The sequence below is a fragment of the Achroia grisella genome, unplaced genomic scaffold (assembly GCF_030625045.1).
Source record: "Achroia grisella isolate CSIRO2021 unplaced genomic scaffold, CSIRO_AGI_Agris_v1 utg352, whole genome shotgun sequence".
Taxonomy (NCBI): Eukaryota; Metazoa; Arthropoda; class Insecta; order Lepidoptera; family Pyralidae; genus Achroia; species Achroia grisella.
In genome coordinates, this window is record NW_026712812.1 from 1,128,564 (window position 1) to 1,155,371 (window position 26,808).

At 32.4% G+C, this 26,808-nt stretch overlaps 2 protein-coding genes across 2 annotated transcripts in view; both read left to right on the plus strand.

Moving 5' to 3' along the window:
* The window catches only part of LOC131843847 (ankyrin repeat and fibronectin type-III domain-containing protein 1-like), a 273,742-nt gene extending 262,728 nt beyond the window's left edge, over window positions 1-11,014 (plus strand). The window contains exons 12-20 of the mRNA XM_059192602.1: window positions 9-166; window positions 3,506-3,703; window positions 4,203-4,398; window positions 4,896-5,028; window positions 5,511-5,646; window positions 6,004-6,209; window positions 6,926-7,071; window positions 7,723-9,289; window positions 10,185-11,014. Of these exons, the coding sequence (XP_059048585.1) occupies window positions 9-166; window positions 3,506-3,703; window positions 4,203-4,398; window positions 4,896-5,028; window positions 5,511-5,646; window positions 6,004-6,209; window positions 6,926-7,071; window positions 7,723-9,289; window positions 10,185-10,520 (3,076 nt within the window). The 3' untranslated portion in view covers window positions 10,521-11,014. The remainder of the gene's footprint in view (window positions 1-8; window positions 167-3,505; window positions 3,704-4,202; window positions 4,399-4,895; window positions 5,029-5,510; window positions 5,647-6,003; window positions 6,210-6,925; window positions 7,072-7,722; window positions 9,290-10,184) is intronic.
* A 2,582-nt stretch (window positions 11,015-13,596) lies between these two features.
* On the plus strand, window positions 13,597-26,238 carry LOC131843843 (hydroxysteroid dehydrogenase-like protein 2). Its single transcript, XM_059192596.1, has 12 exons — window positions 13,597-13,722; window positions 13,799-13,962; window positions 14,477-14,568; window positions 15,735-15,856; window positions 18,145-18,231; window positions 19,007-19,125; window positions 20,535-20,631; window positions 21,063-21,157; window positions 22,941-23,020; window positions 23,503-23,620; window positions 24,037-24,165; window positions 24,879-26,238. Exons 1-12 carry the CDS (start codon window positions 13,700-13,702, stop codon window positions 24,989-24,991), a joined length of 1,239 nt encoding a protein of 412 aa, XP_059048579.1. The 5' UTR covers window positions 13,597-13,699; the 3' UTR covers window positions 24,992-26,238.
* The last annotated feature ends 570 nt before the right edge of the window (window positions 26,239-26,808 follow it).

Below are 26,808 nucleotides of genomic sequence, written 5' to 3' on the forward strand. Positions count from 1 at the left end.
TCTTCCAGACGTCTGGTGTTAGGCTGGCAGCAATCTCGAGCACCAGCGGCTCCTCCGCCACCCGACTTAGAAGTGTGCAGTGCCCACGCAGTCTCCGTGAGACTCCGGGAGTCCCGTACCACGTCATCAGCACAGAGAGACCCGCCCATTGTTACTAAATTTAGAGGTGAGTGTTCATATTGAAAGATTTTCATACGTTACGTAGACATAGGGTTGCCATCTCTAAAATTTGAAAACCAGGACAAGACGCGTGAAACGACGGATTTTAGAGTACAGAACCCGGACATGTCTACAGGTTTTTTTAAACATAGTATAATAAAATCAGTTAAAAATGACATAAATCACCTTTTTATTTATTTTCAGACCCTAAAATTAAATGTAATAATTTTTTATCATAATTTTAAAAGTACCAAAACAAAATATTTTTACACTTTTTTATTACAAATTGTTTTAATAGTCAGGTCGATTTTTTTTTGTTCTTAAAATAAAACACAAATTATTAATATATTTTAATATAAAACCTAAAAAAAATTACATTACCCCGGACGCTCCCCAGATGCCCTTTAAACTAGGACAAATCCGGGGAAACCCGGACGGATGGCAACCCTCCGTAAACACCAACTATTTAATGAAATTAAATGAAAAACTCTTGATTGTTCCTCTCACATAAAGAAAAAAACAATTACATAACATTTACATACATTGTGATTCTTATTATACTTATTACTATTTTCTTTCAATTCATTTTCTATGTTATTTTATTTTCTTCTCTCGTGTTTACATATTACTTACCTATGCGATATATAAATCCGTTTCCCTAAGGTTGCCTTTGAAAAGATTGCTTTTAGCAATAAGACCGCCTATTATAATTGTGTATAATCTGTTCCTTAATATATTGCTTATGTATTTTCTTTACTGTATGTTACAAATAAAGTGTATTTTATTTTTAGTTTCTTTATAATGCTGTATTGCACCAACATTCAAAGTAGATATATTGAAAAATGTAACAATAGATTATAGAAAGAAGAAGGTACAGAAGAAGGTCTTATTGCTAACGAATCTCTTCCAGACAACGTTAGGAAAGAGTGTATTACTAAAAATAGAGTAGGCGGCACATGAGTCTAAAATAAAAAAAAAACATTATTAAAATTAAGCGTACTAATGTACACTGGTATAGGTTTAAAAAGTTATTACTTATCTTATATTCTAACTATTTCTCATAAATCAATATGTATACCAAATATAAAAGAATTAATATTATTAAAACTGTAAAACGTCGTCAACATGGATACCTCAGTCTTACCTATTCCAACAAGTTGCTTTGTAAGCAGTGTTTCGATTGTAGGGTGCAGATTTGGCAGTGAAATTACAGGATAACAGGCATGACATCTTAGTCCTCTAGAATGGCAATGCTAACGTCATTTGTAAACCTGATGTCTTTCATGTATATAGAAATAGAAATAGAAATAATCTTTATTCAAATAAACTCATTACAAGCACTTTTGAATAGTCATATTTTGATTCTACCGCTCATTCGGAATGCAGATTCATCACAAGAAGAATGAGCAAGAAACTTGTGTGTTGCTCTTTTTAATAGATGATTTTTTTATATAAATAATTACAGTGTAACAAGTAAGAGGTATGCGACAATCAACATAGAAATCGCTACGCACTCATTATTAGTGTAATCAGATAATATTGTCAGTGCTATGTATTTAAAATTTTTCTACAAAAACATTATTATCGTTAACGAATTCTTCAATTTTATTGTAAGCTTTTTTGCAAAGGAAGTGTTTTATTTGACATTTAAATCTTTTTTCTGGCAGATTTATAACAGACTCTGGTATTTTGTTGTAAAACCTTACGCAATTGCCATAAAACGAATTACTAACTTTAGCCAAACGACATTTAGGTAAAATCAGTTTGTTATTGTTACGTAAGCTTTTATTAGTGCAATCACTAACTCTTTTGAAACTGTCTATATTCTTCCTGGCATACATGATATTTTCATAAATATATTGAGATGTATCGGTGAGGATATTTGATTCCTTACAGCACTCTCGCAAAGACTCCCTGGAACCCATGCTATAAATGGAGAATGAATAATACATCTAATAATAGAGAATAGACGATGTTGTTTATCATTGCACTTAGATAAAAAAAATTGTAGCTCCATAGGCCTGTTTCTTTTATTAGATTTCGTGGAAACCAATTAACCCCTATTATATTATAACAACAGTTCATGGGATGTCAAGAATCAACTTTTCTATACATATATTGATCACCAGGAAAACTAATTGCAAAAAAATAGTAATTTCCCTATACGAATACGATACGATATAATTTTCCGAATACGCGACCTCGGAAGTAAAGCGGTGTGCTAAACCACTAGACCACCGAGGCCGTCATATAAACAAAAGCATTGTTACACTTTTTAAAACTATTAATAATACTATTTGCGTTCGTATAAGCACTACCTAAATACAAGGACTAAAATAACAATGAGTTACGTAACAACAAGTGTAACAAAGTTATTACAATTGTCGCTACACTTTCTCATTGTTCAATTACCCCGAGGCTTATTATGTCAAGTTTGAACAGTATCTTGCTATGGGAAATGTATAGCTATAATGGGTGTACTGTATTTGTTAACGCTATGCGTAATTTGTACACACTGTAAAAGTGTAGACTAAACAAAGCTGTATGTTATATTATAAATAGCGCGACATGAAATAATAGAAGTATAAAGTTATTCCTTTGCTTGTAATTCTTGCATTATAATTGTATACAGTTATTGTACCCTGTTAAAAAAAACTAATCTACCACGAATTTATCTACGGAACAAAAAAAATATTACTAATAATATCTTGTAAACTACGCGAGGAAGGTTTATATGTAAAATACATGAATACCCCTGTGAAGCCGAGGCTGGTAGCTAGTCTGGAATTTGGAAACGATAATAATGTTTTTATAGAAAAACTTAAATTTCATAGAGCTGACAATATTATCAGATGGCACAAAGAATGAGTGCGTAGCGGTGTCATATATTGATTATCGTATGCCTCCTACTCGTTACTGTGTATTTATTACTGACTAGCTGACCTGGGCAACTTCGTCTGCATCAAACATATTTAACATTTATCAGTATATTTCGCCCAATTGACATAATATATTTTAAATTATAGCCTATGTGTTATTGTAACGTACAAGCTTTATTACTATAAAGTTCAGAAAGAGTAACAAACATCCATCCATACTCACAAACCTTCGCGTTTATATTGTTACTAGGTGTGCCTGCGGTTTTACCCACGTTTAATTTCAATATAAAATGCCTATATATTATTCTGATGTATAAGCTATATTACTCTAAAGTTTTATGAAAATCTATTCAGTAGTTTTTGCGTGAAAGAGTAACAAACATCCATCCATACTCACAAACTTTCCCGTTTATAATGTTAATAGTAAGATTACTGTGATTTAAAATATATAAAATGTTTAATTTCAGTTGAATGGTCATCGCGCGCGGACTTTTCTAACGTGTGTGGTAGTTGTGACGTGGCCGCCACCGGCGCCAACAGCGGCACCAGGGTGCTGGCGGCCGGCCTCACCAGGGGCCGCCGGTACTTCTTCAGAGCCTCCGCCGGGAACATCAAGGGCTGGGGGCCGTTTACGGTTTCCGTGCCAAGGAGCGTTGTGCCCAGTAGTGAGTGTTCATTTTATTTATTCATATAGGAATATACTATATCTATATTGTATAGGTACAATTATTTACCCTTTATAGAGACCATTTTATTAACGTGTGGGAAAATCTTCACATAGACGTTCAGCCGAAAGGAAACGAGAGAGAAAGATTCCATTATTGAAATGATTAATCACTACACTGCATATTGTGGCTACGCGCAGCTGATGCAGAAGTTAAAGGGTTGTTGACCCTGCTTTGGCTGTTTGATGGGCATATCTCTAAAACTACCAATCACATTTGAAAATCCTTTTTCCATTATATCAAATAAATCCGATAGGATTTATAATAAACTAATCATAAAAAATATAATGTTGTATGAATAATTCCATTCATTTTCTAAATCAAGTCGCCAAAATCAAAACCCAGATCATTCATTACTCGAATCATGATTTCAAAAATTGACGTATGTAACTGGCAAGTGTCCTCAATAAATGATCTTAACTTTGACTTTTTTCGCCAGGCTGGCGTGATGTATCAAGCAGAGCTATACGCGGTGAAAGCGGTGGAGCGGCCGCAGCGCTGGAAGCGCTCGCAAGCGCTGCAGCGGGCGCCCGCTCACGGCCACCGGCGCCTCCGCCCCGGGCCTCCCGCAAGAAGACCGCCACTATACGACAGCTGTTTACAGCGGCTAGCAAGTTCCAGAAGAATCTACGGAGGTAATTATTATTTATATTATTTTTCACTATAGGTACTGTTTCTGCACCCCTCGGAACTCGTTATTTCTTCTTTGTTGACAGCCTCGGTGTTGAGTCATCCCGTTTTACTTCAGGTTGTTGCGGGTTCGATTATTTGCACGGTACAAACATTTGTATTCGTGAGTATAAACAATCATACTCATAAATACAAATGTTTGTACTGTGCCTGTGTAAGTCGAATCCGCGACAATGGCGAGTAAAGCGGTGTGTTAAACCGCTAGACCACCGAGGCCGTCAATAATAAGAAAAATAAAATAGAATAAAAAATACAAAGCCAAACAATATTCATAGTATCTAGGTACAAAAGGCGGTCTTGTCGCTTAAGCGATTACTTCCAGACAACCTTTGGGTAGAGAAGAAAAGACAGAAGGTGGTGGATGGCGCAAGATGTGATGAATAAATATAAATTAAATAGTTATAAATTAATAATTGTATTATAAAAAAACTAATACTTTCAGAGGTGTATACTTGGCGTGCATTCTGTACCATGAAGACAAGGTGCTGGTGACTAGCGAGGAGTTCCTGCCTGTCATCGAAGTGGATGAGACCTACCCGACTTGCATCTATGCTGACTTCCATTGGCTAATGAAGGTACTAAGATCTACAGACAGTTTTAATTTAGCAATTTGTTGAAATAGAAATAATCATAGACTACCCACTCCCTCTCTCTCACACAAACACACACACACATTCACAAACACAATGCTTTTTTTGCTTACATATCAAAATCAGGCATAGGCTCTTTTTGTTTTGTTTATAAGTTCAATTCTCTTTGTTTTTGGTAAATTTAAAAGTATTATAAATTTTATTAGACTATCGTTATGTGGGCATCGTCATAGCATGTATATTTTGGAATTATATAAACTCGATAGAAGGCGTCAATATTCGCAACACAGTTTTGTACTTCTGTGAATGTCATCCTTCCTTCAATAAATTGGTACACATGTTTCTGTATTAAAGAAATAAATAAAATCTTTATTCAAATAAAGGTATTCAAATATAAAATATATTATAAACGTATACATTATATATAATACACGCTATGTAATGACTAAACTTGCGCTTAATTCCAGGTGTCATGTTGTTGGGATGATGTGAAAGGTCTTCGAGCGGATATGGAGAAACACACGTCTTCCTCTATACACTTCAGATTGAAATTACTCACAGCAGCTGCGCAGATGCAGTCCGCTCTCTGCATACAAGACTTAGGTTCGTATATCTGTACATCATATTTTTATGTAACTGGAATTATTGTTATTATTTATGGAATTATAATTATTATTATATATTTATTTATATTCAAGTATTGAGATATGTGAGTCTTATATAATATATCAGACCAAATACTTCAATTAAACACATACAAACATAAAATATTTTGTGTTACTCATGGACTTATAACAAGCGTGTCATTTCGGAACAAAAATGTGTATCATTTGTAAATATCTAAAATATAAATATATATATAAATATAAAGCCACGACTGGTGTTACCTCTTCACATCTCTCTTTCCTACTGCTGCCCGTCCCAAAAAATACATAAATAACATCTTCTTACGTTTATCAGGACAATTATATCACAAGCCACTGCGCGATTCACACGGAACGGTTGTGATATCTGTGGTGACGAGTGTCAAATCGGCCAAGTGTGTGTCGGCGCTGAACTCGCGGTGGGCGGCTGTGAACAGGCTGCGGCGACGCGTACTCAGCGACGACAACACCATGGGGGAGCTGCTGATGGCGTCCGTGCACGATCAGATCGCCTACCATCAGGTATATTGAGTAATATATTGAAGACATATTAGTAAATATATCTTACTAGTGTTATAAATGTGAAAATTTGTGAATATGAATGGATGTTTTTTTTTCATGCGAAAACAACTGAACTGATTTTGACCAAACTTTACAATAATATAGTTTATACATCACATAGGCTATAATTTAAATACATATCAAGTAAGTGTGATGATGATGATAATGACACAAAGGGCCAGTTAGTTATTAAATATATATATTATTTGACTGTATTTCTTTGTTTTTATATGTTACTATAAATTATTAAATTGCGTCGCCTCAATATCTCTAATCAATGCGACGATCAGTAAAGAATGCCATCAGGCGTTTTCTAAATATATTGAGAACATATTGATACATATATGATTAAAATTTCAATTACCACTTCCTCCTTCCCTCAGTGATAATAGTCCATAGACTGTTTATAGAATCTGTATATAAAATCACTCTGAATACTACATTAAAATCCGTTGCGTAATTCAAAAGTGGCGATATTTTATATATATGTATATATATGGTGTATATATATACATATATAAAGAAAAATGTATATATACAAGAAGTCTTTCCTTTATACATTTTATATGTATATTTTATTACATTCTGGTATACCTTTCCATTCATAAATCATTTCTCTCAGATAGGAAGTAGTTATGTTTATGTATAATATTGAAATATTATTATTATTGTATCAGGTATCTCGAGTTCAGCTGCCCCGAGGGTTGTACCTGGGTTATCTAAAGCTGCAGTCGTCTGTGGAAGTGGTACGAATAGTGGCGCCCGCTCGCACCCCCAACGTGCCGCCGCACACAAGGGTGCGAGACAACCCGCACATCTCTGCGTAAGTTATCTCTAACTGCCAACCATCTTAACTAATTTGATTGCCTCGGTGCTCTGCGGTCACACCGCCTTACTTCCGAAGGTCGCGGGCTGAATTCCTCACACAGCACAAACATTTGTATTCATGAGTTTGTTTGTATCGGTCTGGATGTTTTCTATGTATAATATGTATGTATTTACAAAAAAAAAATATCTATATATTTGTATCAGTTATCTAGTGCCCACAACACAAGCTTTAGCTAGCTTAATTTGGGTTTAGATGGTCCTATGTGAATTGTCCTGAGATAATAATAATTATTATTAATTTTGTATTTTAAACGCGGACGTATGTGACTGTGGTTTATCGTGTGTTTATGGTTGGATGTTTGTTACTCTTTCACGCAAAAACTACTGAATGGATTTTAATGAACCTTTACAATAATGTAATTTGTACATCAGAATATACATTGACTATAAATTTCGTGCGGATGAAACCGCGGGCACAGCTAGTATGTAATAATAATAATGACCGTAGATAAATCACACAGCGCCATCTAGTTCTAAGTAGGGCTTATGTTACGGGTACTAGACAACAATAAGAAATATTATACCTACTTAAATATTTTTTTTGTAATCATATTTCATTATTTTCATTATTTCTGCTCTTTTACAGCGAAGAATGGGATTACCTAAGAAACCAATCTGGCAAAGTGTACAGTGAAGAAGTTCAGCCAAGAAACAGTCTTGTACCGATCAGCGACAGTCCGGAGAAACCGTCAGAATCTCAAGAAATGTTCCTAGACCAGATCGCGTCTGCAGCACGACGACTCTTCAAGGAAATGGAGATCCCCATCGAATGTGTTATCGCCCACCGAATATATGATCTCGAAGTCATAGAACTTAATAACGATGTCAGTTTCGTAATGATATGTCCACCAGCAGAACAAGCCTGCTCAGTGCCTGGTCAAAAAGAGATACTCCTACAAAAAGGCGATTTGCTCAGCCTACCCATCCAGGCATTCGAAATGATACACCTGCAGACGTACCATACGAATATCCTAAACAAATACTCCAAACTTAGTTGTATATTAGAATTAGACGTAGCCTTAGCCGCCCATTCCCATAGAGAGGCATTCTCTTGCACAGAAATGCAAACAGCCAAAGAACGATTGAGTAAATTAGAAGACCTTCAAAATAATCTTAACACAGTGTGGAAAGCAGAACGGTGGCTTATGGATTTAATAGGCTTCGCGAGGGATAAAGATAAAGCGGTGTCAAGTTCTGGTATACTCCTGAAATATATACTCGATAAGACGGCGTCACAATTAAACAAAGAATATCCTGATAGTAGCGATACCAATTACACAGATTCCAACTTGAAAGTAGACTTCCTTCAAATACCTGCGAGAGATGGCAAAATAACCAAATTGTCACCTGGACGAGGGTCGTGGCCTGGACCAGCTGGCAACGGGAACCATGCGAATTTACACCCAGAATTTAGTAAATCTGAACAGCAACTAAGTTTGGCACCCCGACAGACATCTGTATCAACACTTAACCTAACTAGTTCGCAATATTTGAATGCTGAAAACCAATATTCGAGTAGAAAAAGCAGTGCTGATTCTCAATTCACCCAATCGAGTCCTATGAGCAATAATTACGTGAGCAGCAATTCGCAGTTTGACATAAAATCTAATGCATCTCATACTAGTAATCGTTTACCACCTTCTCGGAGTGAAGGCACCTTAGTGCTACAAAACGAAAATGTGGAGCAAAAACCTCGTCCACACAGTATTAATACTAGCGTATCAAACACCTCAAGTCCCCTACTGACAGTGAAAGGTTACTATCCAGGGAGCATGATAAGTATGAGAGCCTCCAAATGCAACGTCTCCGAATCCGCCCAGAGTCTGTCGAGTGACTCAGAAAGCCAAAGCTGTCCAATAACATCAGTTCCATTAAAAATCCGTCCGCAGGGAAAGCATTATAGGACTTCGTGTAACGTAATCGCGTCCAAGAGCATGACCAATGTGAAATCATCCGACGTCGATTACACGGATACTGGTCAAGAAATGTACCCAAAAACAAATTTATGTGTGAAGCGACAACCATTGTTGGAGACCCAAGAAGACGTCGAATATAACAATAAGGTTCCTAAGACTGATGAGAGGAGTGACAGCGAAGAACATGTTAATCCAGCTTCAGATCAACGACCTCCTGACCAACCAGGTATATTGCAGGTGAGATATTTCATCTACTAATAGAAATAGAAATAATCTTTATTCAAATAAACTTAATATAAGCACTTTTGAATAGTCAAGTTTTTTATTCTACCGCTTATTCGGAATGCAGATTCATCACAAGAAGAATGAGCAAGAAACTTGTCTGTTGCTCTTTTAAATAAATATTGATTTAATTAACAACAAGGATTAGGCATGCGACAATCAACACAGAAACCGCTACGCACTTAATCTCTGTTCAATCAGATAACATTGTCAGCGCTATGAATTTTAAGTTAGTTATTTTCTACAAAAACATTATTATCATTTATAAATTCTTCAATTTTGTAATAAGCTTTTTTGCAAAGAAAATATTTTATAACACATTTGATTTTTTTATTGGCAAATTGAGTACAGACTCTGGGAGTTTGTTGTAAAACCTTACGCAATTTCCATAAAACGAATTACTAACTTTCGTCAAACGGCACTTAGGTAAAACTAGTTTGTTGACATTACGTAAGCTTTTATTAGTGTAATCACCTACTTTTTTAAAACTGTTAATATTTTTTCTGGCATATATAATATTTTCGTAGATATATTGAGAAGAAACGTTGAATATTTGATTCTTTAAAACATTCACGCAAAGATAATAATAAAAAAACTAAACATTTATAAAAGCGTAGTATGAAGAACGTAAAGTATGAAGGCATGTATATCCTCATACTCCTTATTTTAATTTTGCTCTAGATTCATTCCTAAAAAGGATCCTTAATGTACTAGATACTAGTAATATGATACCACTTTATTAGACTTGTATTAAAAAATATGTTGTAATGTCCCAGTATTATTTTATGTTACAAATTAATAATACTACAGAAGAACATGAAATGATAAACAAACCGTTATTTATTTCCAGGTTTACGCTGCATATGAAACTGGTTTAGCGGCTGGTACATCACTGAAACTACATGTGACACCTCGTACGTCAGCCCGTGAAGTTATCGACTTAGTTGTGAAACAACTCAACATGGCTGCCGTGTTAAAAGGAAAAGCGGGCCCAGTATATGGCCCTGAGAAACTTCAAGATTTCTGTCTGGTCGCCGTTATCGGCGCGAGGGAACGGTGTCTTAGAGATGATTTTAGACCGCTTCAATTACAAAACCCATGGCGAAAAGGGCGTTTATATGTGAGGCTCAAACACGATGTCCTAGCGGCTTTACAACATTCAGCTAAACAACCAGCTTACATATAGACTTATGAGTGTGTTGTGAATTAGTTATGTACAGGATATATCGTTGTTTTCATTAGATAGAAACTATAAATTGATACTATACGAGTATATTATTTTGGTGCCAATTCTAATTATGTTGATGCTTTAAATAGTTAAGTCTTAAGTTGTGAGTAATTAATAGAGAATAATGAAAGTAAAACAGAATTTATGGTGCTTCTCATTGTAAAATATGTCGCTTATGTATGCAAAGAGAGAAATTTAAAGAGAAGATATTGAACGATTTTCGTAAACGTTATCTAGATATTTTATTAGCCTTACTGTAATAGTTTTTATCCAGTCTAGATGGACTCAAATTCTTGTCGTTCTATATTAGGTAGGCAATTACCTAATCTATCTAATAGTCTATAAGTAGCGTTGTGGAAAGTAGTCTTGTGCAAAATAGTTCGCGACTTTGAGCGCTCTGTTTATTTCTCAGATCTTCCGCCAGCTAGTTCGTTCCTTCCCTACTTCAGTCTAAAAAAGGCGCTTGGTTAGGTCAACGGCCAACTTCTACGCGTAGAAGTGTTTTTTTTTTTTTTATAAATATAAATATAGCATTTTTTAAACCTCAAGTTTAATGCAATCAATTTTTATGCTGCGTCACAGACTAATTAATATTTTTTTAACAAGAGCTTTAATTTTATCACTAGAACTGACGAACTTGAGGTGAAAGATCTGTGAACTAGTTCGCATAATACGGCGTTGGGAGCTCTTTTCCACCTATTCGTTCAGGAACTATACAAGGCAAGCGGAAAGTTATTACGATATTGCTCGAATTTAAAATCACAATTCGTAAATAGATATTTTTTACGTTATTATTCCTTTTCTATCTATTTCATTATTGACTCGAAACAAAGTGCCTAATTAATTTAAATCCTTCCTGATAATATGTATCTATTCATATCACTTAGGAAAACAGGGTTTTGCCTACAATGAAACAAAAATAAAATATGTATTTTATATCTTATTTCTAATGGATTTACCTGAAACATTTTATAAACAATGGACATTCAGAATTTAACTACATAATCAGAGGGGCAGTTTTACAGAATGTTTGATTACAATATAGTATAGTGTATAGTAAATACGAAAAATTCATAATAATATAATAAAACTATTTTTGTGTAAATAATAAACATTTAAGATGTTTGATCTTTAAGTAGATTCATATATTTTGCTGTTCGATATACTCGTATAAGTGTCGCCTTTTTTATTATTAAAAAAAATATGTAGAATTGAATTAATTTGCTCTTTATATTTTTCTAATATCCCATTTTATGATCTCTAATAAAAAGGTTATATATTTGCGTTTCTCAATGCCGGTATGTACATTAGTACCTCCGTTACATCAATTGAAAGAGCAAAAACCATATTATTATTAAGTACTTATTAAATTATTGTAATACTCAAAAATAAAATGTTAACATTTTAATTTCGCAGTGTACATTATGTAGTTAGTGCCAATGTACAGAGGAGTGTAAATTAGAATGGAGTATAAAAACCTATATTGAAAATTGGAAACAAATGAAACGATTCGAGCCATACTTAATTTAAAAAGTTTGCAATTGTAATGAAGCCTAATAAATGTCTTATGATATTATTAAACTATAGATTTATTTTAGAATATTATGCAATTATTCACCCTATCCGGTGTTGTATTTTAGAGTTTAGATTGAGTTGGAGTGTGAAGTGATGCACAAAATAAATGTATTTCAAATCTACGGATTTCTTTTCGTTATACCTACCCTAATCTCATCCTTCATTTTTTTTTTTACAAATAATATTTTATTTTTTGGTGATACAAATTGCCCTACCTGCCTTCACTAAAGCTGGTTAATTTCTATTTCAACATCAGACAAAATCGTTATCGTAATATAAAAAACGACTCTTACTAATATTAATTATAAACGCGGAAGTTTGTTTGCTCTGAACCGTGATTTTGTTCTCAAAATAGATGGAAATACATACGGAATCTGAAATCGTAGAATAGGGAACACTGTTGTCATCAGTGCCTTTAAAGCGCAAATAGAGCTTATTAAGTGGATTACTTTTGGGGCCTAATAAACTGAGGGCTATTTTTATTGACATAAATAACACTAATTAGTAATGGAAACGCTTATAAAAAACATTCTATCTAATGAGATGGTGGATTATTATTGGTCACATATCCCAACTTCCAATGTATTAGTAATTATTAACTTAAATCAATTACAATAACTTATATAAGGAAGTCATATTTTAACTTTAAAACAGGAATGTTAGGGAGCTCCGTAACCGTAACCGAAACTATCGGATATCCGATATAAAAAAATATCCGTAACCGTAACCGAATCCGAAATGAAGTTTCGGATAGTATCGGATAGGGGCGGAGCCTAATTGAGACACGTTATGTAACCATTTTATTAACTATTTGTATTTTACTTTTGAAATTCCTTAAAAAATAATATCCGTAACCGAAATTATCCGAAACTAACGGATAATCCGAAATAATTTCATATCCGCATCCGTATCCGTATCCAGTATAATAATCATTACTATATCCTAATCCTAAATTTCATATCCATAACATCCCTGCTTTAAAAATATCCATAATATAAGGTTCATTGAATTCAATCTTTGTATAGTGGTATTTAGCGAGTTTCATTATGATTTCTTGGCTATATATATTTTACTAGGAGTGGCAACTTTGTCACAATCAGTCAGTCATCTATAAATATGTTACCAGTACTTTGAAGAAATTGTGATTATTTTTAAGTCTTTTTTCTAGATAAGTTCGTTAGAATAAAACAATGAAATGTCAGATGAAACAGTTCTAATTAACTTATGTTGGACATTAACCTTAATTTTTGTATTTCGTACTGTAAAACTCCGAGTTATAACTTGTTATGTGTATATTTGTTAAGGTGGGCTAAAAAGGACTTCCATCCACAGTCGTAAAACATATCAGTAAAAAAAAAGCAGTCAGTCATCAATCACTCAATCAGTCACTCAAATCATTGTGCATAATTTACGGTTACACCGTTACACACGGTTGTAATCGTTGAATGTATTATAAATAATTATCGCAACCTTTACAATTGAACAGTAATAAATAAACTTAATTAGAATTAAATAATCTGCCACTCTTATCAGTCAATACCGTGTTATAACACTCACCAAACATGAGTTTAGTGGCTAATACGGGGTGAATATATCAAATGTTGTAACATAATTTATTGTTCCACTTTCACGTATTTCTTACTTTTTACTTCTTTTATTAGAAAACTAGCGGGACGTACGCTGTTTATAACGGGCGCTTCTCGTGGTATCGGTAAGGCGATAGCCCTGAAAGCTGCACAAGATGGAGCCAACGTTGTTATTGCCGCTAAAACTGCTGAACCACATCCAAAACTTCCAGGAACTATTTACACAGCGGCTGAAGAGAGTAAGTGCATTTAAATTCCTAATAAAACCACCATAAACTTTCTCCTGTGTGATCTTGTAGTTCCCTTGAAATTGGTTCTTACTTTGGACTTTGAACTTATGTCAAAGATTATCCACATAAATAACATGTTATAGAATTATAACAATGAACCAATTATTAAATTTACAATAAAGATTATTTATTATTAATTGGAAGTAATTATATTATTTAGTAGTAAATTTACTTTTCATTTTCATAGCTCAGTTGGAGAGTTTAATTATCTTTTACATATTATAAATTGAAGTTGCTTCCACTGTCTGTTTGCTTAAATCTTTTATACAATGCATTTTAATGCAGTTTTTCGCAATAGACAGAGTGATTCAAGGGGAAGGTTCATATGTATAATATATATACACCCGGGCGAAGCCAGGAAGAGTAGCTAGTTTCTATATTAATTAACATATCTTAATTAGTTATATGTTGATATGAATATAGATTTATTATCTGTCATGAATTGACTTGGTTTGGTTTTTAGTTGAAGCACTTGGAGGTAAAGCTCTACCATGTATTGTGGACGTAAGGGATGAAAAACAGATACAAAATGCTATTGATGCTGCTGTTAAACAGGTGACTACATTTTTTTTTATATATATGTTTTCATAGACTTTTCCAAAGTCATCAGCATTGGTATATCTTTTTCACCTGTTTCTGCCACTAAACTGTTTGCTTTATAGCTCCTCTTTGAAAGGTGAGATATGGCAGTTTAATTACAGGCCATGGATCTTAGTCTTTTGAAATGATGTATAAGGGGCACTACAAGCATTTTATACAAAATATAATGTCTGGTCTTCATGTCTATAGGCAAAGGTTGTTACTTTTTATAATATGATAGTGATCCATCGATAAGTAGTTATATGATGATAAAGGCTACTTTATGTAATGCTGAATCGTATATATGAAAGACCCCCATCGATTGATCCCCCGTCTGCACCTCCGATCAGTACAAAAGGAGAAATTACGACGGCCTGAGCCGAGGTTCGAACCCCTAGGGCTGCCCTCACACTAAAGTCGTAATCGTCAGGCGGGAGTTAGCCTTCAGCCACTCCAGTCCTTCCTCGGGTTTGGAGTGCCATCTGCACTCGCCCCCTATCGTCCGGTGAAGCTGTAACGGCCAGCTGCGACTAACAGCATTAGAGTAGTCCAAAAAAAAGAGGATGAGACGTTCATTTATATATGTGTATAAACTTACATATAATTATACATAAGTAGATTTACATCTTTCATTCATAAGTATGAACGTTAAGTCTTATAGATGGTCAGCAAGCAGTGCTTGCTTATTGCATATAACTAGGACAGACAGAACAATTGATGACAGAATTCCACAAATCTATGACGATTAGGAATTTTGCACATCTTTATTATCAGACAAGATCTAGCTTTTCTTTAATATCTTTTGATAGTTTTTTTTTTTTTTACTTTCGGTCCGTCTTCATTAATAATAATCTACAACTATTCACACAATGCCTTCTAGTCGCAGGATAAGCAGAGCTTGTGTTATGGCTACTAGATAACTGATAAGGCCTCCAAGAGCACTATACAAATACTCAAGTACATACGCAATATACATAGAAGACACCAAGACTAATACAAACAATCATACTCATGAATACAAATGTTTGTCCCATTCGTGGAATCGAACCCGCGACCCTAGGAAGTAAAACGTATACTATACCGCTAGACTTGGGCCGTTATTGTATCTCTTGTTATTAATTAAATTCTTATCGTATTTTCAGTTTAATGGTATTGATATATTAGTGAATAATGCATCAGCTATAACACTAACTGATACTGAGCACACCGACATGAAACGATACGACCTGATGCATAATATTAACACTCCGGGCACCTTCTTAGCGTAAGTATTTCTTTTTGTTTATATGTATATAGCTAAATAGAAAATACAAGAAACTATATATAAGATTGCCAAGAAGTGAAGGAAAAACGAAATTGTACAACAGAACTATATATATAATTATTTAGAATAAAAAGATGTTTATGATTAGCCAGTTAGAACATATTTTAATGAAATTATTTAAATAAAACAAACTAACTAACAAAAGTTTTTTCCGTATTTGCATGTGTTTTGTTAAAATAATAATAATGGTGAATACATTTGCATATACATACAATATTTCCCTTGAGTAAAGCCAACTGATACAATAATGTGTATTTTACCAGCTGACCCACAAGGTTGTTTTGCCTTATAAATTAATATTGCTATTAAAAAATAAAGGTTGATGGTAGAAGGATGAAGTTAGGTTAAATTATGTGTATATCCCTTCTACACACGAAATTTAACCTAAAGTTTGTTGTTCTGTTGTGGGGTACTTTACAAACTTCAACCCCAGTGGTTGAAAAGGTGAAGTTTAAGAAAAAGTTGAAATTAAATTCAGAACAGCTCCTCTACGGTCCGAACTCCGGCGTGGTTTTGTTACAAACACTGTGACACGTGAATTTTATGTATTAGATATTGACTTTGTGAAAATTAAGCCATAAAGACGGCTTTAGAAGTAATTTTCTCTTAATCTTAACTTACTAATCTTTATAACTAGCAATAAACTTTTGTTGTTTGTGCTCTATGCGTTCATATATAAAAATCCAATGATGATAAATTTTTTCTGTGAATTTTACTACATCCAAAAAATTATAGAAAAAAAATCATTATCAAATCATCTTTATTACATTGTCCTTTAATGCACCACTAAGTGTTATAAAAAATGCATATAAACAAGAAGGTAATTGAGAAAACTTTTTTTAAATTGGTTAAAACATATATATATATATATATATATATATATATATATATATATATATATATATATATATATATATATTTGCTTAATTAAAATATAAAATACATAATAACATGCGATGTCAAAGTCACACAAAACATGCGAGGACCTTGTATTTAACGAAAAACATGCTCTCCAACAGTTGATTAAATATGATTAAGAATTTAAAAATAATTATATACAGTAGAATATAATAAACTACACAATAGTTCCATTGTCTTGTTTAACATTCAAATTCCATAAACAATGCGGGTTCATTGGGGTTTTTATTTTTAGACAATTTAGCATAAAAATAATGTTAAAGGCCGCCCGTCAGAGTTTGCGTTTCTGACAGGTCGGGATCGTATGGGCGATGTAACTTTGAACTGACGTACAATTGCGCTATTTCAAGGTTATTTGGTCACATCACTACAAAAACAAACAGTTGACATAACCTTGAAGCAGCGCAGTTCGATGTGATTTGACTTTTAAAAACTATTGTTTTTATATTTGTTAAATAGTTCATAATTTTAGAGTATTGTAAGTTGGAATAATTATTAAATTTTTGACGTCATCACTCAATAATAAGGCAAATAAAAGAAATTTAAAATTTTGCCTTAAATTGTACGTTAGTTCAAAGTTACATCGCCCATTCGAGTCCGATCTGTCAGAAACGCAAACTCTGAACTGAAGGACTGTATGTATTTATTACATATATACAGATAATAAATTATATCGACATAATTAATTAACAGAGATCTATTGGGTTTAATGATTGATAATCTCTAATTAATGACATATTAACGTAATTAAATTTATCACAGAGATTAGCCACAACTTGTATTCTTAATGCATAAATTATTATTAGTATTAATGCTAAATATAATATATAAAAAACTATCTTAACAATAATAATAAGGCCTAAGTAGTAATTATATTAAAGTGAAAATCTTTACATAATATAAACTGATGTCGATTCCGCTGTGTTCGCTTAGATATTTTAAACTACGTAACAGATTTTAATGCAGTGTTTAGCATACATATAACATAGTGATTAAAGAGAAAGGTTTATATGTGTAATTCATGTAGACCCGTGCAATGAAATATTATTATTATACTGTGTAAGGGAAGCAAATTAATAAGGCATTGTTCATATATTACTACAATATAGTCAATGATATATAAGGAATTTTTAAGCTGTAGGTTTAAGGTGTAAGGTTAAGCTGTAATTTCTAAAATTTATTTGATTGATGACAGTTTGAATGCATAGGGAAAAAATGTTAATTACTGTATGGACCATATATGTGTAGTTTTGTTCTGTATATGTACAGAATAGTAAATAAATTAAAAATGTGTATTGCTTTTATTTCAGATCAAAACTGTGTCTACCACATCTGAAGAACAGCAACCATGCTCACATCCTAAATCTATCTCCTCCCCTTAATTTAAACCCTTATTGGTGAGTGTTAAATTAATAATATAGAATTTATTCCAAGTAACTTGTTTCCAATATCATAAAAAAATATTGCAATGTTTCTTTTTATGTTATTGGTAATAACAAATAACTTATATACATGAATAGCAATAAAGATCATATTGTATGTAATGATAGTCATATAGTAAGTCATATGCATTGACATTCCGCAGGACTAAGGTATTTTTATTCTGTCATTTTTCGCCCTTGTCTTGTGCCTGTGAATACTTATAATATTATGTACATTGTCAACACTTGGCACCCTTCTCCAATTCTTTAACTTAGATTTAACGTTCACGTCCACTTTACGACTCCGCGTCGAATCGTGTTACTAATAAGCTATGTACTACACTATTAAATAAACTTACTAATATAGTACAATTATAGCAGAAGGCTCGACTCACTGACCCCTCTGAATTGTATACCGTTTGGTCTCGATTAATACCTTCATTGTATTATAAGCAATGATTCTAATAGTTTATTAGTTGAGACATATATAGATTATTATTATTATATTTAGTTAATGCAGGAAATAAATTAAATAGTGATACCACATCACATCATACATAACGCTACAATGGTCAGTTGATACCATCACGCTACAGTCTTACCATTCAACCGAAATACAACTTACAAAGCAAACTGCTTGGCGGCCAAATAAGTGAAACTCTGGTACTCAAAAATAAAAATCCTTTGATTTCGGTTTGTCGACTCATCTGATATAATTTCCTTTTTTTTTTTAATTTCCTTTTATTTTTAGGTTTTCTCTTCACGTAGCATACACAATGGCCAAATATGGTATGTCAATGTGCGTGTTGGGAATGGCGGAAGAATTTAAGCAGTACAACGTTGGAGTAAATGCTCTATGGCCGCGCACAGGTATCGTATTATTTATCATATTTATTTTTACCAAAAAAAAAGGAGGTTAATAATAATAATAACCTTGGACAATGCACATAGCACCATGTAGTCCTAAGATACTGCATAGCTTATGTTATGTGTACTAGACAACTGATAGAAATATTTAAATATATTAAAAAAAATACATACATGTGTATATTTTGTATGCATTACAATATACGTGTATATGTATTTTAAATAAATGTATAACAATCACCCAGACAAATATAAACCATCATACTATTACATACAAATGTTTACATCTTGCGCTGAATCGAACCCGCGACCATAAGGAGTCAGGTGGTGTGCTATACTGAGAAACTACCAAGCTGGACTTATTAGATTTACGTATGTAAGAATTTTAGTGTCTTGATATATGTGTTACTTAAACTAACCTACATTCTTTAATACTGAACTAATGAGATCAAGCTTTTTATATAAGATTCAGGAAATAGTTTCTATCTAATATAATTTATTTAAGTCTCTGATTTACTAAGTTTAATGTACTATGTCTACTAATCATAAAAAGCTAGTAAGGACACTATCCATTGCATTGTATAAGTAATTATCAAAACATGAATTAGTTTTTAGTTGGTAGTTTATATTATACTAGCTACTCGCTTTGCCCGGGTGTACATGTATTATACATATAAACCTTCTTCTTGAAACACTATTATAAAAAAACCGCTTCAAAATCTATTGCGTAGTTTTAAAGATATATGCATACATAGGGACGGATTGACAGTGATAGTGACTTTGTTTTATACTATGTAATGATGAGACAGCTAGCATATATAATATATGAGACGGTTTCCGAGTGAGCGGTAGGTTCAAAAAATAAGTGATGACTATTAAAAAGTGCTTGAATATAAGTTTATTTTAATAAAGGCTTTTCTATTCTATTCTATTCTATTCTATTCTATTCTATTCTATTCTATTCTATTCTATTCTATCCATATTTATTCAGACTTGTACAAAATCTTATATATAAAATTCACCTGTCACAATTTTAGTTAACATACTCCTCCGAAACGGCTTGACCGATTTTCATGAAATTTTCAGACTCAGTAAGTCTGATAATCGGCTACTATATATTTTTATACCCCTATATTATATATTGATGAGGGTTGTCCACCCGTAACTTTTTTTGTTATTTATTTATAATGTGGCTTTAAAAAATACATACAACCCCAAATTTTCATCCTTCTACCATCAACCCCTATTTTTTAATAGCTATTATAATTTATACGGCAAAGCAACGTTTGCCGGGACAGCTGGTATTATTATAAAATAAAGAGTTTAATTATTTTTTTCCATATTGCAATGTTGTCTATTTTGAAGTCTGCTTATAAAAATGTGTGTTATATAACGGTTATATTTCTTTCCAGCTATTGCAACAGCTGCCATCGACATGCTGACAGGCGACACGTCGACCAGCCGGAAAGTCGACATAGTGTCGGACGCGGCTTACTTTATGCTATGCAAGTATGTATATGCACTATAATAATTACGGTCTCGGTGATCTAGCGGTTAAGCTCACCGCTTTACTTGCTGTCCTCTTGATTTCGATTCCTGTAACGGTACAAACATTTGTATTCATGAGTATTATTGTTCGTATCGGTCTGGGTGTTTTCTATGAATAATATGTGTGTATTTACGAAAAAGAATTATCTATGTATTTGTATCAGTTATCTAGTACCCATAACATAAGCTTTATCTAGCTTAACTTGGGTCTAGATGACGCTATGTGCATTGTCCTGAGATTATTATTATTATATATATCATATAAATAATAGTTGCATCATTCAATCCCAGTTCTACATATTTAATGTACATACAAATTGTAATGCCATTGGTTTATAGTTGTAAGGAACCTGTTAACCTAAACTAGGTCTAACTATCTAAAATAATTGCAGGGATCCGAAAACTTACACGGGTAACTTCGCGATCGATGACGACGTGGTCACCGAAGCCGGTGTGAAGAATTTGGACCCCTATGCATGTGACCCCAGTAAGTAACCCATATAAACTATTCATTGTTTTAATATCTATGATAAATGTTTGGAAAAATGTAACGGCGAAATCATGCCGATTTGGTATACATACATTGTTAATTCGCTCAAAGTAAATATTTATCATAATTATCACAAAACTAGCAACATTTGTATTTAAACATGTGAAATTTTCCTATTTAAAAAATATTACAAAGTTGATAATTTAAAAAAATAATTGTAAACATAAGCATAGTATTAAACAAATAATGAGTAGCACAACTTTATTTAATTTGTCTACAATATGAAAATATTGTAGATAAACAGAGAAAGTTTTAAATAATAATTTATATTGAAAATTCTTTAATACTGGCAGGTTTTGTAGATGTTGCCAGATTTCGATATAACTATTTTTAAAACAACCTGCAATCTCCATAATATCCTACTGTAATATTTGAAATTACTGCTATTCAGAAGATTGATGATCTGTAGTTAGATTCATATTATTTTTCTAATTGCCTGAAGGTAGACAAAGATGCCTGGACCATACAGCCTGCCCTTCTGTAAATTATCTTAGTTTCGTAGTTAGCAGTCATTTGACAGCACTTATTGTTGATCTCAGAAAACGTGAATAATCTATTATTGGACGGATTCCTTGATGACCCGGTCGCGAAGTCCCAACACCGCGCGACCGTGTTCACTGTTGCAAGGCGACGTTACCATACATCCTCGGTTAACCACAAAGAAGAGAAGGTTCGTGTGGCAATGTTGTCAGCACTGGTATTTACAAGCATGTAGAGTTCACTAAAAGGACTGCTTTCCAGGGCCTTAGAATAGTTACGAAAATATTTTTTATTGGATATCTGTATTTAAGAACAGTCCCACCAATTTAATTGAAAATCCTGTCTCTTATCTTTAAAAAATATAGTGTATTAGATTTAGAAAAACACCATTAAGAATTTTAGGATAATTATTATATTGATAAATTAGATTTCATTCAATCTATAGTATGGCATAAGGCATTTATTTGGTTTTCATGGCTAGAAATTACATTTCTGAAACAATAAAGAAAAACTATAATGTGTAGTTGTTTCTTTATTATTCTACATTGCACGTATAAATTGATAGGTCTGTATTTATTCAAATAACAGATCACAGTTAACCAATAAAAAATAATGTAACTAAAGTTCACTAAATGCAAATTAATTATTGCTTTGGGTAACTAGTTCTAAAGATTAATGTGTTCATGTAAGAGAATAGGAAACAATCCAGAAAAGCTGTTTTCTACAAATTTTTTTTCTAAAACAGGCCAATAGTGTAAACAAATCAGCATGCGACAATTCTTCGTCATAATTGGTGTAAAAATAGATCCCACTACATTTATATTGAGAACATACAGTGGAATAGAGAACATACTTCTTATTAAAAAATAAAATATTATATTGTAGAATTTTAGAACATATGCAAATGACAATAATTATTAATTTAATAAAAAGAAACGCAGTAGAACAGTAGTTGGAATATATTTAATTTGGTTTGTAAATATTTAATCTATAAATTCAACACTAATTTTAATTTATAGGAATCAGTGGTCATAGCCATTTTATATACGAATTATTTATTAAATTATCTAGTTATGAAAAGATGTTTGTAATGGCTACGTCTATATTTAAATAAGTGTAATACTATTAGATTTTCAATTATTCACACCACAACTTGACTCATAACTAGTCTGAATTGATTAAAAAGTCTATGTTGAAACTTAATATTATTTCTGAAGTTCGGCAAATTGTTTGTCCACAGGTAATGTACCAAATCTATTGCTGGATTTCTTTTTGGAACACCCCGGGTCTCAAGCACAATTAAAACAAGCTGTGAAAAAGGTGTGGCCAAAATTATAAATTGTCTATGGCCAGGCCACTGATTCTTCATTCTGATTCTTATTCTTCATTCTGATTGCATGATTTTCCTCTATAATGAAAACAAAATTATACACAAAACTAATATTAGAATAAAACCACTGCACAATGAAATCGAAATAAAGGTCACATATGAATTTCATAATAATTTATTTTGTGAGCACAAACATGCTTTAAAGGGCATTTTAGTCATTGAATTGCATTCACAAATAATATTGCATGTTGTTTTTGCATTATTTTATTTTAAATCTAAATCTATTATAAAAACAACATCTTTCTACATATAATCATAGTCTATACTCTTTGTTAATATCCATAAAGAATATATCACTTATATTCGTTATGGATATATTGTCTTATGTTTATAGTCTATTATAATGTATAGAACTGTTATTTCTTTTCATTTCAATATAATTTGTTATAATAAGTTAAATATGTTTATCCAGTCTGAAGCAAAAGCAACGTCAAGTGGCCAGATTCCACAACTGTTTGAGTCCATCAGTAAAAGTCTGTCAGCTGATCTGGTGAAGAAGACACAGGCTATCTATCAGTTCAATGTAAAGGGTAAGTACATTATCGCAGTCTTTGGCTTACTCGGTGCAGCAAGATTGGGCCTCGGTGGTCTAGCTGTTTTGGTACACCTTTACGTCCGATGGTCGCGGGTTCGATTCCTCGCACAGTACAAACAGTTGTATTTATAAGTATGATTGTTTATATCGATCTGGATGTTTTATATGTATATTATGTATGTATTAAAAAAAAGGATATCTAAGTATTTATATCAATTGTCTAGTACCCATAACACAAGCTCTGCTTAGCTTGGGACTATATGGCGTTGTGTCAATTGTCCAAGAACTTTATTATTATTCTACGGTAGCTAAAAATTGTGTACCAGTAGCTTATGTTTTTAAATAAAAAAAAAACAGCACTAAGCACAACATATTTATTAATTATTGTTATTTTTTTTCATTATATTTTAGGCAAAGAAGAAGGTGTGTGGCATATTGACTTGAAGAATGGAGATGGATCGTGCGGACAGGGTGAACCCAAAAGTCCACCTGATGCAACCCTAACGATGGAAGGCGCGAACTTTGCGGATATGTTTGCTGGTAAGACAGTTATATGGTTTTGTTACACTGCACATTTAATGTAATATAATAATATTTATTTAAACTCTTTATTGCACCAGACAAAGGAAACACATAAAATGATAGATTACATAAACTGATACAAAAGACAGTCTTATCGATAAGCAATATCTTCCAGACTACCAGTAGAGAAAGTAACATTAAAAAAAATAATAATTGAAATGTCAAAAAGTTACACATTAAAGTATAAAATTTATTAGTATTTGATCATCAATAGTGAAATGAGTAATTGTAAAATAGTAAGCTGAGCACGCTCGGTATGTTTGGCGACCGAAAGTGCACTGAAATTTGTTAATGACTGTATTCAACGTTAAGAAAGTAATGCTGACGGCGCTCGACGGTAGTGTACGAAGACCGTACAACAGTAGATAAGTTTCTAGTATCGGAACGATTTGTTCGATCTGACCAGATATTGAAAACTATATATTATACTTGTACAGAAATATGCTTTTTATTAAAATAAACAAAAGCGTCGGCACACGCTGTTGTTTATTCTAATAAATTTATAGACATTTATTTGTATTTTACTACAAAAAAACGATATTTCTCAATTCCAAGACCATTTTGTATGTTTTACTGACTTATTTAAAACAGTTTACTGCACTTGCAAGGGACTTGCATCCAGAGCCGTAAACTAACTTTTAATATTAATTCATGTCATTATATCGTTATAGGCAAATTAAAACCAACAACAGCATTCATGATGGGCAAGCTGAAGATAGCCGGCGACATCCAAAAAGCTATGAAACTTGAGAAGATGATGAAGTCATTGAAAAACAAAGTCTAACGTCTGTATATAGAGAATACCAAAATCAAACCCAAGTGCAATATAAAGATAACTAATAAAAATAATTAATTCCGTTATTAATAATTAAATAAACCACGAAAATGACAAACTCTAGTCGACCATAAATCAAATTAATAAAACCAGCAATGTGTAAAAAATAGAATTAAACAATATATGTTGCGCCCGGTGCATTATTTGCATATTTGAGGCTATGAACACATGCTGTTGCTAATGAGACGTCACTGGCATAGCATAAAAATTCTACATGCTAGCCATTTTGGAAAAAAACATACTAATATTTGAAATGACTGACATGCAATGTGTAAATACAAATAATTAAAAAGTATATTTAGAGATTTGAATGTTTGTAAACAGCCAGCAATTATAAAAAAAATATGACTCATAATTTAATAATTGACTACTCTAGTAATAAATGAAAAAAGAAAACTGTTGAAATTAGGAACAACGCAAGATAATTGGTTGTGACTAAAGTGGTGTATATTTCTAATATAAATTATTATATTAAGGAATTAAATATTTTATATATTTGAGTTTTTATTCTATAATATTTAAGTTGCATGCTGTTATTTTTAGTAATAGTGTTTTGGGTTTTATACCAATTTAGGATGTATATTTTAACTGTTTTTTATTTATAATAATAATAAAGAACTTAATGCAATTTTTCTTACTGGCAACTTCAGTATCTTTTTTTTTTATTTATACATACTTTTCTTGTTCATTTGTTTATTCATCTTGTTTTCTGTACGATCTTGGCGATGCTTTTGATGGAATTAGTAATTCAACATATTTTATATGTATTTTCAATTTATTCATAAAATGTTAAGTAATTCCGACGACTAAAAGAGGCCAGATTTTTACAAAAAGATTAAGTAAATTTAATTAACTGTATGTCTTTCCAGTATCATTAAGAAATAAAAAAAACTGACAATAACAATTTTAAGTCATAATATAACCATTTTATTTAGAAATACATTATCAGAACCCATATTAGCCATTATAATTTTATCCTTTTTTTACAAACTATCTTACTAACTAGATAGTATGTGACAAAACACTAATATGGGTTTGTTGGTTTTATAAATTAGTATAGGATAAATTTGTAAATTGTTCATTAAATACACTTTCAAGTGCCTTAATACAATATTAGATAGACTTGTAATAAATAAAATATATTGTTACTACAAAATATAAATGTATGTCATCAGTGTGAAATGTATTGATTGTAAATAAAGATTTATTTTTATTTGTCAAATGTTCTTATTTCTGTGTTGTATAGATATTGCTGTAACTGTTTTCTACATTACACATGATATTACTAAATTATTATTATTGCATCATATAGTAATCGTATCTCGTATACGTATGTATGTACGTAAAATAATCAGGCATAAGTGTAAAGTAAATATAGCATACTATTATATCAATTGTATCAACAATTTAATAATCAGGGGCCTCTTTACCAAATAATTGAAACCTCAAATTGTGTATACGTTTTACAATGAATTTGTTGTAATAGGCTAGCAGACCTGAATTTATGCTCATCCTATCATCCTCCACTGGTGCCCCGCCAGCGTATACTGTTAGTGCAGGCATTGCAGTGTTATTTCAGAATCAGCCGTAGAAGAGTCTGCGGCACATTTACATAGCCTTAAAAATAAGTTCAAAGAATAACATGTTATTCTTTGTACTATAAAGTATTTAATACTATTACGACCTCGGGAGCTAGCGATGTAGCACACCACTTTACTTCCTATAGCCACGGGTTCGAGTCCTCGCATGCTACAGACATTTGTATT

What these genes read in the sequence shown, in the direction of transcription:
- LOC131843843 (XM_059192596.1), top strand. Translation starts at nt 13,700, where the DNA reads ATGAGTTTAGTGGCTAATACGGG. An exon ending in TTACACAGCGGCTGAAGAGA is followed by an intron (nt 13,963 to 14,476) that starts GTAAGTGCATTT and finishes TTTGGTTTTTAG; the next exon opens with TTGAAGCACTTGGAGGTAAA. An exon ending in GCTTACTTTATGCTATGCAA is followed by an intron (nt 20,632 to 21,062) that starts GTATGTATATGC and finishes AAATAATTGCAG; the next exon opens with GGATCCGAAAACTTACACGG.